This window comes from Condylostylus longicornis, unplaced genomic scaffold (assembly GCF_029603195.1).
Source record: "Condylostylus longicornis isolate FDR11 unplaced genomic scaffold, ASM2960319v2 ptg000083l, whole genome shotgun sequence".
NCBI classification, from domain to species: domain Eukaryota; kingdom Metazoa; phylum Arthropoda; class Insecta; order Diptera; family Dolichopodidae; genus Condylostylus; species Condylostylus longicornis.
This window is the reverse complement of record NW_026578051.1, coordinates 2,801,535-2,816,814: the sequence shown is the minus strand read 5'-3', so window position 1 is coordinate 2,816,814 and position 15,280 is coordinate 2,801,535. Positions and strand designations below refer to the sequence as shown.

Sequence of the window (15,280 nt, the reverse complement as noted above, 5' to 3'; positions counted from 1 at the left end):
GTCAGGGGTGTTTGCCAAGCTAGGTCAAAAACTTTACGTTTGATTATTAAAAATGAAATTTTCAAAGGCTTGCAAATTACAATATTCTTATACTTGTATTAGTATGAACGTTACATAATTAAAATACCGGGATCCGACATTTGATCCAGTCTTAATTTTGTACCTTTTCAATCATCTCAATCTAAAAATTTTTTTTTGTATTAGTTCTTTAATTCAAATAAAACTATTTTATTCAACATAGTAGGTATCGTTATTTTATTTAAACTTTACATTCATGTACCTATACATATATGCAGCTACACTACTTTTAACATCCGTGATTTATTAACAAATTGAATATTTACATACATACATATACATACATATGTATGTATGTATAAATATTAAATAATTCTTAATTAAGAACTTTAAAATTATAAAATTTTTGATAGGTTTTTTTTATCTAGTCCCTACATAGACTATGTAATATAGTACATACTTACATATTGTAAATGCATAATTTTTATATTATGCAGGTAAAACGTTCGCCACACTCAACATTTGTAAAATTTTCTTTCGAAGTTTTTTCAAAGAAAGCAATTAAATTTTCATATTCTGGATAACTGTTTACATTTTCACCAGAAAATTTTTGTATTCCATTTAATAGAGCCCGACTTGCTTGCGTATATTGCTTAGCAACCTTTGGATTTTCACAAATTGCTTTAGCTAAACAATTATAGTCTCCAAAATTTCTTGCAATAAAAAATCCTTTATATAAATCTTTTTCTATATTAGTAAACCAATTTTCATGGATATCGTATACATTTTCAATTGATCTTCTAGCAGAATATCGTCCGTAACCATAACCTGAATATCCATAATGACCAGTACCCAATAATCCAGCTATTATAATTAAAACTTTAAGCAAAAGTAATAAAAATACATTGCTTAAATTTAAACTTAACACTTGACTTGTACCACCTGAACGACTTAATAATTCTTTAGCAATCTGAAATAATTTAATTCCAGTTTGATTTTTTATTAAATTTTGTGTAGTTTGCATCCATCCTTCATATAATTTTTGTTGTTTTTGATGATAATTTTCTGTTGTCTCTTCAGTTAAAGTTATTTTCGTAATAATGGTAATATAAATCAATATTATTAAAAGGAATTTCTGTTTAGAAAACATTTTTCACGGCAAGAGATCCAAAAACTAAGTTTGTTATTAAATAACTGATTTGAATTTAGTCTGATTTTTTCAATTTAAATAAAAATGTACAAATAATATAGCCATGATTTATTAATGATTAAAACAAAAGAGGGTTTAAAAACAATAAGATAATTTTAAGAGGTACATACATTTTGTATATGTACTTAATTTTGCATTTAGTTGTATCAATTCATTAAAAATACCATACTGAGAGAAGAATAACAGTTGCATATTTATTTAGTTAACACGCAAGAAAATATACGTGAACAATATTTCAAGAAACGTACTTAAAATTGAATTGTAAATTTATACAAACATGTTACAAAAATAATCGTTGTCTTATAATAATTCAATTAATAAAATAAAAAAAGCATTTTGCTTTGAATTACAAGAGGAAAAAACTATTAAAACGTTATGCATCGTTAAAAATAGTGAAACACACAAACAAACGGAAACGACAGAATTAAATCAATTTTTGGAAGAAGACAAAAGAAATTTTGTGTGGTACTTACATACATGTCTACATACATATGTACATGCAATATTTAGATATGAGAAAAAAGATTTTTCAGTGCACAAATTGATAGCTTTGATTTTTATGAAATATTTATAGATTAGAGTAATATCAGGTAATACAATAGATAAATAAATATGTATTCATTGCTGTTCATTGCTATTTCATTTATTGATTAAGTATGTATATATATATGTACATTTATATTGTAGATATGCATCAAAAATACTGGAAGAAATTTTTCATAAAACAAAAGAACTAATGCATTCGCATTTCAAGGTCCAACAATTTTAGTGACAAGTTTAGTTAGAGCAAAAAAATAAACAGACGTGAAATAGGAGGAATTTATTTTATAAAAATAATTCACATTTTAGGTGAATAACCTTTGTTTTTTTTTAGTTTTTATTTGAACAGCACATACTTACATATATGTATGTACATAATACATGAATGTGAAGTACTTTAATTTTTTTCATTATAGAATTGTCCAAGTTCAAAGTACGTTTAATTTATTTCTAAAAATATCGTTTATTTATAATTGCAATTTGAAATGCATATACTTAATAATTAGGAAAAAATTAAAGATTTTAAAAATGGAGAGGAACACAAACTGTTTTAACGATTTTTCAATAATATACATAATTTATTTTTAAAATTCTTTTAACATTTAAGCTCCTATATTATTTAAAAGATATGATAAATATTCAAAAATTGCCATTCATTAAAAATATAAAGAATATCCTTTATATTTCATTCTTATCATTTAATCAAAACTTTAAAACTTTTTTCATATTTTATATCCTATATATATTTTAGCTTACTTACTAAATTATTTCACAAATGGAAATTCCAAAAAAAAAAAAAATAATTGAATAATATTGTATTCCGTTTCGTATTTTACTTATTTATATAATAATTATAATTCTTATATTAGGATAATATTAATTAATTCAGTAAGAATTGAACTTTTGAGATTCACACTTTAATACAATTTCACTTTTCATTAATACAATTTATTAAACAAAATTATTAACCTTTAAAGATAATCGTCACGGTTCTTACAAAAATTTGATAAAACAGCAGCACATTTTATCATATCTGATGGTCTTAATTGAAATCCTCGCCATGATATTTCCAAATTTCCAAGTCGTGGGAAGCGTCCTTTTAAAGTTTCAAATACGGATTCAATCAAATTATCAAAATTTTTGCTAGCTGTCATTATACCAGCAGTATGTTGATCATTATATGTGGTCTCTTTCAACCAATTACAATTTTCACCTTCCAATTCAACATAAGGTAAACTAGCAGTTGAAACGAAATGTATAAAATTGCCTTGATGGCATACATATTGTCCAGTACTAATATCATCAACATTAGTACACATATTTTTATAAATTGAGCTGTTCTTTAAAACTTCAATTTCATCTATTGCACCTAATTCACTGAGTTCAATATTTCGAAAAATAAGATTACTGTCAATTACTGCTTGAAATATTAAACTTCCAATTGAATCACTCTCGGATTCTGTTGCAATTAAAGATGTCGAACCCAAAACTCCTATTACACCAGGACCGCAATTATAAATTCTTTGAAATTCTTTTGATAACATTTTTTGTTCTGAAATACTATTAGGCCATGTTATGTAATTTTGAAGAAGTTTCTGAATAATTAATTCTTGAACAGAAATTATAGCTTGGACAACAGCTGCGGGTGTTCTATCAAATTTCTCGACTATATGTTCGAGTGGAACTTCTTGTGTTCCAAGATAATACAGAAATATTAATAGATCCAGACGTAAATTGACATTCAATGACTCATCTTTTACATGCCGAAACTTTTTATATTCTTTAAGTAAAGATTCAAAAGTAGGTTTTGACAATCGAACATACTGAAGAAATATTTGATCATCTGCATTTAGCAAAAATTTTAAAAATACAGTTTCGTTAACTTTTGGATATAACATTTCTGTAGATTCTGTTAAATCAGATAAAGGTGATGTTGATAGAGGTGTTGCAATTAGCTCAAAATTTTGGTTTGGATTTTGTTGATCTAATTCTTCAAAAGACGAATTCGAAGAATTATCATTATCATCATATTGTAAAAAAACGGCCTAAAAAAATGATCAATTTTCAAAAAGAACTTATAAGAATAAAATAAATATTTACCGCAGACATGTTGCAAATGGTTAATATGTACGAATTCTATAATGAAATATTTAATTTTGCCTTTGTTTTATTTGCTTTTGTTTTATTTGCTTTTGCTCTAAATTAAAATTCTATTTCTAAATATATTCATGTATGTATATTTACATTAATGACATTTTTCATGTTTTGTTTATTGGGTATTTTCAGGGATGCAAAGATCTTTTGACATGTTAGATGTATGCTTTTTGACAAATAAAAGTGTGTCAAATTTTTATATTAAAAGTTTTTTATATTTCAAGTTGGAAAATGCTGGGAAAACCAAACCCATTGTGAAGTAAAAATAAAAATAAATAAAAAAGAGACACTTATGTATATGTTTTTTTGATATTTAAATTTAAAGATTAATTATTGTTGTTTCTGTATTAAGACTCTACAATTTTTCCCATCTATCTAACAAATATGATAATATCATTGAATAAGAATTTTGGTTTGAATTAAAATTTTTTGATTTTATGAATTATTTGAAGAACAATTTGATTGGTTTTTTAACTAAAATTAAATTTATATTTATTTAGCAAATTTAAATTGCATATAATTTACACATAATTATCAATATTTAATATTAATAGATATATTTATCTGCTTTGTATTCTCTTTAAAATGTAAAGCATTAGCAAAAGTAACTTAGGTTATTTTGGCTGCAGTATAAACTCAATTAGTTAAGGTTTATTTGAAGATTTGAAGGGTCAAAAATGTTTAATTTAACATTTTATTACGTTAGCAGCGACATTCACACATGAAATGTCTTTTTTGACTTTTTTATATATGTCAAAATTCGAATTTAAATGTAAATAAAAGGCTTGCACATTGCCGTTCGTCGTTGCGAACATGTGTTCTTAAGATTAAAAGTAAATAGTTTTATATTTTACTCAGTATGACTATGAATACAAATAAAAATAAATCAAAAAAACGAAAAGTGAAAACTACTCAAAACGAAAATGGAAAAAAGGCGAAACGCGTAAAAGTTTTGGAAAATTCAAATGAAGGGATTGAAAACCATGCTCTTGAAGAAAATCAGGCCGAAAGTACTATGGAAATAGACAACGAACATGTTCCCGCAATCATTGAAGATACAGAAGAGGAAATTAAATTTCCCAAAGATTTTAATATAACAACTTTTCGAGAGAAGTTGCGTGGAACTAACTTCATTTCAGGTATGTAACTTACAATAAATCACAGACAAATGTTTAATTTTTACATATTTATTTGAGTTAAAACAAAATGTGTTTTTTAAGAAAAATGTACATAACCATATATATTTACATACATATCTTACATATGATATCAGTTGTTTACCATTCTATTATCGTTTTTTAAATTTAAACATCTAATTTTTCTAAATAATTTTGGTTTTTGTAGCTAGAATAATTAATGCATACACTTTAAGTTTATTAAAATAGGCATTTTCCTTAACTTTTAATTTGATGTGGATTTTGGCATTTATAAGTGATTGGGTAGTTTAACAACATCCCTCAGGATTGGGTCTATCGTTATTTTACGAAAATAACTTTCTTAAATCTACTTAAAATTTCATTTCGCACGTGTACTTACATAAGGACTTTAGTCTGAATTTTATCTTATTTTTCGCTGGATTCTGCAGTTTCGGGAAAGAATATGTATCAATTTTGAGGTATCATCTATTCCTTTACTTTTTTATGTAACCTTTTATTTTTTAAATGACACCTATTTTATCTAAATCATGAAATTTTCTCTTTGACTAGCCTAAGTTGGCTTTCGGATCTAGGTTCAAATGTTGAGTAAGTTTAGGGAGAAGACTACATAATCAGTCCTATTTGTTTCAAGTTTTATGTTGAAAATTTTGCATTTAATTTTATTTGCTTTATTAATCTTTGATGAATAATTAAATTTTTATGGTTCATAATTTTATAAATTTTCATAAATTTTAAATGTATTTTTTGTTCAAAGTTATAATTTATCATTACGCCCATCCAACAGAAATACCTTGAAGTGTGATGACCTCATTTAGCCACGTTAACAAGGGTTCATAATATTTTAACATTGAATTGGCACACAAACCATTGTCATCACCTGTAGCAATTTTTAATACTTGACGCCAAGGCTTCTTTGATCCCATTTTCATCATTTCTTTCAAAGCTGCGCCTGCTTCTGGAGCTTTATAAAAATTACAATTGTGTAGAGGTAATGACGGATCGCTCTCAGAATATCTTCCACTTTTTTCACAAAGACCTCTATAAATTTGATAACCTACGATTTCAGTTACAAATTTACTGCAATAAAAAAAATATAGTCAACTTTTTTTTATATTCTTGCATATTTACATAGCTTCGGATAACTTACTTGGTATGAAAATTATTTTCTAAATCTTGATAAAATTTATCTGAAAAATCCATTGAATCTTCTGGCCTTTGAATAGGAGGGGATATTCCAGCATATTTTGCCATTAATTGCCAGTAGTGATCGTTAACTTGATTTATTTGTATTTCTTTTGATAAAAGATCATTTATAACTTTGGAATGAACGAAAAACATTGGTATATTGAACATAGTATGAACACCCTAAAATTTTACCCACCTTTAATATATTGAAAATTTAATAGTATAAGTTTTATATTACCATTTTGAATAATCGATTAATGAATTGCTTTTCAGTGTATTCAGAACTTGGTATTATATCTAACTCATCTAAATATTTTGGTGTAGAAGCTGATAAAATTACAGCCTCTCCAACAGGACTTGCAAATTTATATGATTGAAAGTACGCGAATTGTAAATCTTTCTTTTGATAAGCGTAGTGAATAGGTGCCAACCAACCATGAATTTGCAAAAACTTACGAAAATCTGTATGTTGACAATATTTAATATATGGTGAAGGAGTTTCATCAAATATTTCAGCCCGACAATTTGATTTTTCAATACTTTGTGGAATTGGTTTAAATGAATCAGCCCAGAAATTTCTACAATCACATTTTGTTTAAATAAAAAAAATTATTATAATTTGATAAAAATCTTACTGTGGTAGATCTTCAAAGCCAATAGATTTATAAAAGTTGTTGGCAATTTGAACAAACTTTAGTGCATCGTAATTTTTTTCATTGATTTTTTCATCTAATTGCACAAGTTGATCTTCAGGGAATGGAATTTCAATATCATTTTTTCTCTTCCAATTTTGTGCTAAGACTTGTTGAATTAAATGATCTGGAATTAATCCATCTGCTGAAATAATTTCGCTACCTTTAGTTTTAAGCAAAGAATATCTTATGTAAGCGTGGAGTTTCTTATAAAATGGTAATAATTCATTCATAACTTTTTCCATTTCTGTAATAAATTTTTCATCGTTGTATACCCTGTACCATAAAGCCAAAGGTGGTACTTGTGTAAGTTTTGCAGCTTCTTCAAACCAATCAATAAAATTTTTCAAATGTAACATTTTATCTTCTTTTAGAGTATCTCTCCATGCTGCCCAATAATATTTCAATTCTTCGTCATCATTTGATTTAGAAATAACTTTTGCAATATCCGGATAAAATGATAATTCACAATTATTAGGATTTTTATATTCACATACTTTTTCATTTGTTCCCAATTGTTGTAAAAAATGTGTCGAAAACATAAATTTATTGAAATAATTCTCCTCTAAAACATATAGATATGCAGCTGTACGTAAATTTCTCATACCAGATTTAAGTTCTTCATTGGAAAACTGTTCATATGGATAGTTTTTTGTATACTGTGCCATTTCAGCAAGATTCATTGCAACTTGTTCCAAAAGATCAATGCTCATTAATGCTTCTATAAAATTTTCATCATCAATTTCAAAAGCTTTTTGAGCCATAATATTATACAAATTTATAAATTCTTCACTAGTTTCATTTATATGCTTTTGAGCAGCGTTTTCATCAAATCCATTTTCTAGTGGGGATGATTTCTGTTACGAAAATATTTTTTTTGAAAAATGTTTTAATAATTTAATATTTACTTATTATAATTTTATTTATTTTAGTTAGATTAAACAGTTAAACCTAATTCTATTTTAATTACCACATTGAGTGCAAGACTCAGCCAAAATATTGATGCCAAAGTAAGCTTAGTCATATTGTAATATTTTTTAGCTTCGTATCGTTTTTTTCATAAGTGAATGTTTTCTTTACAAATGTTTCATATAAACTAATTGAGTTGATATTTTTTCTGCGAGAATAATCACATTTTTCTGACCAAAACTTTTATTTTCATTACAAATTTAGAATTTGTTCATGATAAGAATTTGACCTAGAGTTTTTTTTATTTAGTGTTTTTATAAAAAAAATTATATTTATATTAAGTATCAAGGAGGAAATTTGCACATTTGATAAGAAATTATTTTTTTATATAAAAAAAATTTCATTTCTATTTCGTATTAATTATCAATTAAAATTACTATTTTAATTAGTCATTCCATTTAAGATTTTCTAACACCTTAAGGGCACACTTATTCAAAAATCCCGAAAAATTTCAATGGACAACTATAATATAAAGCTCTTAACAAACACTTGACTTGTCTAATATCAAAATGATGTTGGTCAAGGAAAAAAGTCCTTGACTTGTCCAATACCATTTTGATAAAAATACTTTGTGGGATGCCTTCGCTTTGCTTTCCTGTATTATTAACTATAATAAGAAAGAATTTTAAAATAATTTATCATTTTTTAAAGTATATTAAAATAATTTTTCTATTTTTTTTTTTTCAGAATTAAGACATTTTTTACATTTAGCCAAAAAAAATGAAAACTTTATTAGTAAATATATGAGTAAGAAGGGAAAACCCTTAGAATTAGTTGAAGCATTGGAAAGAATTGACAAAACACATCTTCATCATGTGTCATATATTTGCGATGCATTTCAAATGGTTTTGATGAAAATTTTAGCAGATAAAAAAGAGTACACTTTAAGTGCCATCAATGCATCAAGATATTTTTTAAAAAGTCATAGTCAAATAATTGAAAAATTATTAAAATCGCCAAGTCAATATCATAGAACAATAATTTTGAAACTACTTACAGCAATAGTATGTTTGGAACCTGAGCTTGGTAGACAAATATTAAGTTGCCTTGAGTTTTTATTAAATACTAAAGTTATTGAAAAATTATTATCGCATTCAACATTGAAGCAAAATGAAAATGAAAGTGTTCGTAAATCATTTATTCATTTTATTTTATCATATTTGATTGATGGAAATATAGTTTTAATTAGAAATATTATGGATAAACGACATTTATTCAAAGCCTTACTGTCTGGACTCATAAATGATGATAGTGTTACGATATGCGTTGTTTTAAATACTATAAAAAAATTTGTTTTAGAAAATCCAGATGTATTAAAAACAAAAAAAGTATACTTATTTGATTCTCAATCTTTGAATGATTTAGCACATTTATACAACTGGCCTAAAGATAACATTGGCAAGGCAAACAAAAAAATAATTGAAGGTAATTTTAATATTTTTTCAATCGAAATGAACTATACTAAACTCATATTTTATATTTAGATAATGAAAATTTGGCTAAAGATGAAAATATTGAAAAAAATAATGAAAAAATTAATGGTGATAAACTTCAAGTCAGGGAAGCTGTTCATGAATTTCTTTCTGTCTTATTAACATCTCGAAAATATGGTTTGGCATTTGATTCAATGACAAATTATAAACAAAAAAAAAATCAATTACAGAAGAAATTTTTGAAGTCATTAAAATATCCATGGATGGATGATATGAAAACAGAATTAGTTATCAATATATTAAAAACGTGTCCAGATATTGCTAGAAGTATAATAAGATTTTACGGACCATACGTAAATCCATATAAAACAGCAAAAGCCTTTTGGTTAAACGTTGTTGATTTCATCAGAAAATTGATTTTAGCTTGTGCACCATCCATATTCCATAAAATATTAGATAAGATAAGCTTGAACGATTATACATTTTTAATAAAAGACATTTGTTTAAGTCCAGAAATATTAGTACATCTAAAGGGAGACATGTTCTTGTTTTCAGATAATTTTGAGTTACGGTTTGAAACTTCAAAGTTGTTGCTGACTATGTTTCAGCAGTTTTGTAATTATATGTTTGCTATACTTGATCGTGAAAAGTATAAAGGCAGTGACATGAAACGTTTTAAATTGGATTTAATAAATTTCATATCTGTAAATTTTCCAACAATGGAAAATATCTTACAGTCGTCGTTTCAAACTACGAGAACTTTGGATTTCGATAATCCAAGGCAAATGGAATATTTAGACGTAATATTGGACTTAGTTCTCTTAGTTGCAACTCATCATCGTACATTTTTCAATAAATCAGGTTTGATTATAGATTATATGACCTTTCTTGATCCCATTTTTAACTCAGATGAACTGGGAACTAAAAACATTAAATTAGAATTAAAAGCCATCAAAACTATATTACTATTAACACCTTTAAAATTATCACCAGATCAAAAGATTTTTGAACGGATTTTAAAATGTTTTGTTAATGTTTTTGTTAATGGCGAAAAAGAAATGCAAAAGGAAGCTGGAAATGTATTGCGTAGTATATTTATTAACACAAAGTTTTTTTCTGAAACAAATAAACTTGAGATTGATATATGGTTGCAAGCTTTAAAATTATGTGATCCTGCAGATGTTGATCTTTTAATATTTATGTTTTATGCTTGCTTTCAAGTACCTTTAAAAGAAGTCGAAGAAGAAATAAATGATAATATTTCCAATGTAGAGCATTCAAAATTCGAAAAAGTTTCCGATTTAAAAATGCTCTTCGAAAAAATTGAAAGTGGAGAGGCTGTCGAAGGTTATGTAGAACCTTTAAGTTTAAGTGTTCTTCTCCATTTTATATATCTGAAAATTGATCAGGATGAGGAAATTATCAAATTCTTAGATATGGTATCACTTTTATTATTTCATTATCATCCATTTCCCGAATCCATTTACGAAGTATATTCTAACAATTCTCAGAATGAGGCAAATAAATATTATATGAAAAAGATTCTAAAAAAAAATAAAGTTGAAGCGATTCCAGGTACTGGAGAAATTCCGTTTTATAATAGGATTCAAGAAGCAATTTTAAAAGGAGACTTAGTATTTTTTGAACTTTTTCAAGATACTACTGGAAAAGGTAAAATAAACATTTTGAATGGTACTAAAGAACATATTTTAATTGATATTATTGAAAACGAGCGTCTAATACTGCTTTATATATATTTAACAATTTTTACAACCTTACATCTTGTTGAAGGTGAACGTTTTAAAGAAAATAATGCAAAAGCAAGTCATCAATTTTTAAAATATTTTCTTAAAATTTTACATCTATTGGATAGTGATAAAGGAACATCATTCAAAGGTGTCATATTTGGAGATGGTGATTTATTCCCAAAAACTGATATATTTTATTTGAAAGAAATTTTGAAATACATATATTCAAGTCACATACATTTAATTCAAGATTTTGATGTGTTTGCGGAAACAGAATCGAAACAAAATTTTTTATTACTATTATGTGATTTGACGAACTCTGTAACAGAACTAATTGGTGATGAAGTTAATGAATTTCTAATAAATTTTCAACAAAAAATTGTTCATGAGATTGGAGTTCAAGTTAAAAAAACAATGAAAAATAAAACAAAACCAAAATCTGAATTGATTACAAATGTTATAGAAAGTTTTCGAATGACAAATGATCAATGTGTTGAAATATTAAAATGCATTTGTCATTTAAGTCATGAAGATTTTGTTGATAAAACCGAAATCCAGAATAAATCTGTATATTTTGAAATTTTATGCACTACATTAAATCGAATATCCGCATTAAGAGAAGGAATGTATGACAAAAATTTATGTATAAAACTTTCCAACATATATATTGAATTACTTAATGAAAATAATGATTTTGAAAAAAATTTAGAGAAATTTGAGGAATCTTTTTATAATTTATTGGTAATATCACACCAGTGTATCGATATATTCCCGGATAGACTATTTAAACTATTTTTTGATTGTAAGAAACTTACGAAAAGTGCAATCAAATTAGCTGTTTTAATGTTAGAGAGAAATCCGAAATTGCAAAGTATATTCTTAGATAACATAGAAAAGAATTTATTTAAAAAGGAAATTATATATCCGTTATTAAAAATTTTAATCCACCAAAATCCAAGTTTTAAAATTAATAATAAGTTGTTAAAAGAAATTTATCAAGAGTTTAAAAATGGATTTATGAAAACTATAGAAAAACCTCAAAAATCAGGTGTAATTTATAAAGAAAATGTAGAAGTATCAATATATCTTGTAAATGAAGTAATGCCTATAAATGAATGTGTGGACTTTTCTAAAAAAATTGTGAAAACGGATACAGTTGAAATATATCAAATTAAATTATTAAATGCTATTTTTGGCAAAGCTATTCAATCCTTACACTGCAACTCTGATGAATACAAATCAATTTTTGCAAATTTCCTAAATAACTGCCTACAACTGTATAATATAATATTTAGGCGAGATAGTTTTGATGAAAAAAAAATTGACTATTTAAATTACTCCATATATAACGGGATGGAATCATATTTCCGAAAATATAACAATAATGAGTTAATTGATTTTAATATGATCAAAGAATCGCAATATTGGCCAGCGTTTTACAAAAATTGTTTAAAATATGGTATACAAAAAGCAAATGATCTTCTGGAAGATAAAATAAATTCGAGTATTTTAAAAATATTAGCATATTTGAGCTCATTTATATTTAGTAAAGTAGAATGTGAAAATGATGAAACTAAGCAAATTTTTGACATGATTTTATCACATTCTAAATTCACTGATATTGTTTTTGATAATACGCAAAGTGAAACAAAAACACAAATTTTTAATTTACTTTTAATTTTAGTTCAGAAAAATGTAAAAATCTTAAATAAAAAACATATACCAATATTTTTGGGTTCCTACAATGCAAAATTATGTAAATCTGATAGATACATTTTAGCATTAATTCAATATTATGAGAAAAATGAAGTAAATTTATACGAATTTAGACCATTTGTATGGGGTGAAACAGCTGTCTCACATTATTCTTTAGGAAAAGTTGACGCCACAACTTTAGAGCAGCAAGAGCTTACAGTTGATCAAGTAATGTCATTAATAGATCGATTTACAAGTGAATTTACTATAGAAAACTTTCCAGTTTGGAGGAAACTCAATACTTTGAAACAATTGCCAGCAGTAGTGTTTGATAATCCAGAAAATTTAGTTTCGAATTTCGGTTCCAATGCTGTTGAAAAGGAAATTGAAAACTTCTTATTTGCAGGTTACAATAACAAAAACGATAGCAAAATTGATAATTCTCTACTAAAATTATGTTTAAAAAGAGATATTCTTTATGAAAATTGTTATGATCCAGCATTTATGATACCACTTATGTGTATGTGTTTTGCCCCAGAAATACAATCTCAACCAGTGCGACCTGTTCAAAATGGACTTTTGAGTATTCTATTTGCAGCTTTGTCAAGTCATGATAAAGAAATGCGTTTGGCAGCAGGATGTTGTCAACTTCGTTATAGGCAGCATATTGAAAGTAAAAAATTTTTTGATCAACCATTATGGATTCAGGCATACGATAATATTCAGAATGGATTAAATCAATTACAAATTAATTGGATTAAGCATAAAAAGAATGGTATTCCTAAAGTTCCCTATATATCAGGATTATTTTTAGCTAGAGCTGTAAATTTGTTAATAACACCAACAGATTCACTTTATAAAACAATTGTAATGTACTTACGTTTAAAAGAAACTTTTGATTTCTTATGTGTACCAGAATTTAATGTTCTCTTTCATAATTCTGAAGTTAATCATACGCTATTTCAAAAATTTATTTTACAAGTAATTAAGGATGGAATAAAATCTAGTTCAGATTTGGTTATATTAATAACAAATAATATTTTTAAAGCTTTAATGGGCTTCTATTTTAGTGTTATGACTAATTTAGATTTAAATTTACAAATTTTATCAATAATATCAATTTGTTGTAAAATTCCAGCATCAAGTAAGATCTTAATAGATTATATTGGTATATTACCATGGCTTAATAGTGTTATAGAAGAAATAGAATATTATAAATTTGATACCATCGAAGCAGTTATTAGTATCATCAATAATTTATGGTTTTCAATAAAAATAAGAGAAGCAGAATTTTATAATTTTCAACATCTGGAAACAGTTATATTTAAGTTATTGATAAAGTTAAGCTCACATATTACTTCGCGTATTTCATTAAATAATTTTGCTAGATATTTAAATATTTTACAAAAGTCGGCTGGAAAAAATCACAAATCTTTAACAGAAGAAAATTTAAATAGATTATTATTATGTGCTCAGAAACATTACAAAAAAGATATTTGGAGAATTCTAAATATAAAAAAATATGGTCCTGTTGGTGTTGAAAGTAAAGAATGTTTTTTAAGACGTTTAAAAGATGATAATAGTTATGATGATTATGGACAATTAGCTTTGCTAAGTTTAAGGGAATTTATTATAAATTGGAGTCAAGATCAAAATTGATAAGAGAAATTAATTATGTTTTTTTTATATCATGAAAGAAATTTTATATATGATGTGTAATAAAATATAAAGTTGTAATTGATTTTTTTAATAATTGGTTTTTTTAATTATGTTTGTATAGTGAGAAACATTAAAAGTAAAGAGTTTAATGCTAGTAATCCATTTTATTTATATTTCTGAAATGCAATAATTCAATATTATAATTTAACTTTTTTGATTAATTAATGAAAGTATATTTAAATTTTGAAAATATTTGATCGAATTATTAAAAAATAATTAATCGATTTAGCAAATAAAATATTGAACAATGAAAAAAGAATCGATTTCAAAGAAAGTCAAAATTATAATCGATTTGATCGAAAAAGGAAATCATTTTAAAACTGCTTAAAATAATTGAATTGTACATATATTGAAGATTTTAAGGAAGAATTTCCAAAAATATATTTTTAAAAATTATTTTTTAATAAATTTCATTGCAAATGTTTACATACTTTTGTGTTACTTCAATGTAACATAAAATAATTTTTGTTATGCCAACTTAGTTACACATATATATGTATATAAATAAATAAAAGTTGTAAACAAGATTAAAATAATAATTATTAGTATAAAAATTCTATGATAGTGTTAGTATTGATGTTTTAAAAGAGAAAACAAACACAATGAACGATCATCAGAAAATTTTCATCAATATCAATTTATTTAATATTATTGCGGTAGCATGGTATGGTAGGTAACATAAACAAGTCATTCCACCTGGCATTTTATTCTTTCCCATACAAACACATACATATTATAGTATTTAAATACATATTATTTT

General features: G+C 25.4%; 3 protein-coding genes across 3 annotated transcripts; 1 reads left to right on the top strand and 2 right to left on the bottom strand.

Annotated features, from left to right (window-relative positions):
• Window positions 1-454: 454 nt before the first annotated feature.
• On the bottom strand, window positions 455-1,420 carry LOC129613362 (uncharacterized). The gene is made up of 2 exons (XM_055527373.1): window positions 1,393-1,420; window positions 455-1,092 (listed from the first exon to the last, which is right to left on the bottom strand). Exons 1-2 carry the CDS (start codon window positions 1,418-1,420, stop codon window positions 503-505), a joined length of 618 nt encoding a protein of 205 aa, XP_055383348.1. The 3' UTR covers window positions 455-502.
• A 1,005-nt stretch (window positions 1,421-2,425) lies between these two features.
• Window positions 2,426-4,013, bottom strand: LOC129613406 (uncharacterized). The gene is made up of 2 exons (XM_055527450.1): window positions 3,869-4,013; window positions 2,426-3,813 (listed from the first exon to the last, which is right to left on the bottom strand). Exons 1-2 carry the CDS (start codon window positions 3,875-3,877, stop codon window positions 2,740-2,742), a joined length of 1,083 nt encoding a protein of 360 aa, XP_055383425.1. The 5' UTR covers window positions 3,878-4,013; the 3' UTR covers window positions 2,426-2,739.
• A 700-nt stretch (window positions 4,014-4,713) lies between these two features.
• On the top strand, window positions 4,714-14,536 carry LOC129613400 (uncharacterized). Its single transcript, XM_055527440.1, has 3 exons — window positions 4,714-5,061; window positions 8,613-9,350; window positions 9,410-14,536. Exons 1-3 carry the CDS (start codon window positions 4,782-4,784, stop codon window positions 14,458-14,460), a joined length of 6,069 nt encoding a protein of 2,022 aa, XP_055383415.1. The 5' UTR covers window positions 4,714-4,781; the 3' UTR covers window positions 14,461-14,536.
• The last annotated feature ends 744 nt before the right edge of the window (window positions 14,537-15,280 follow it).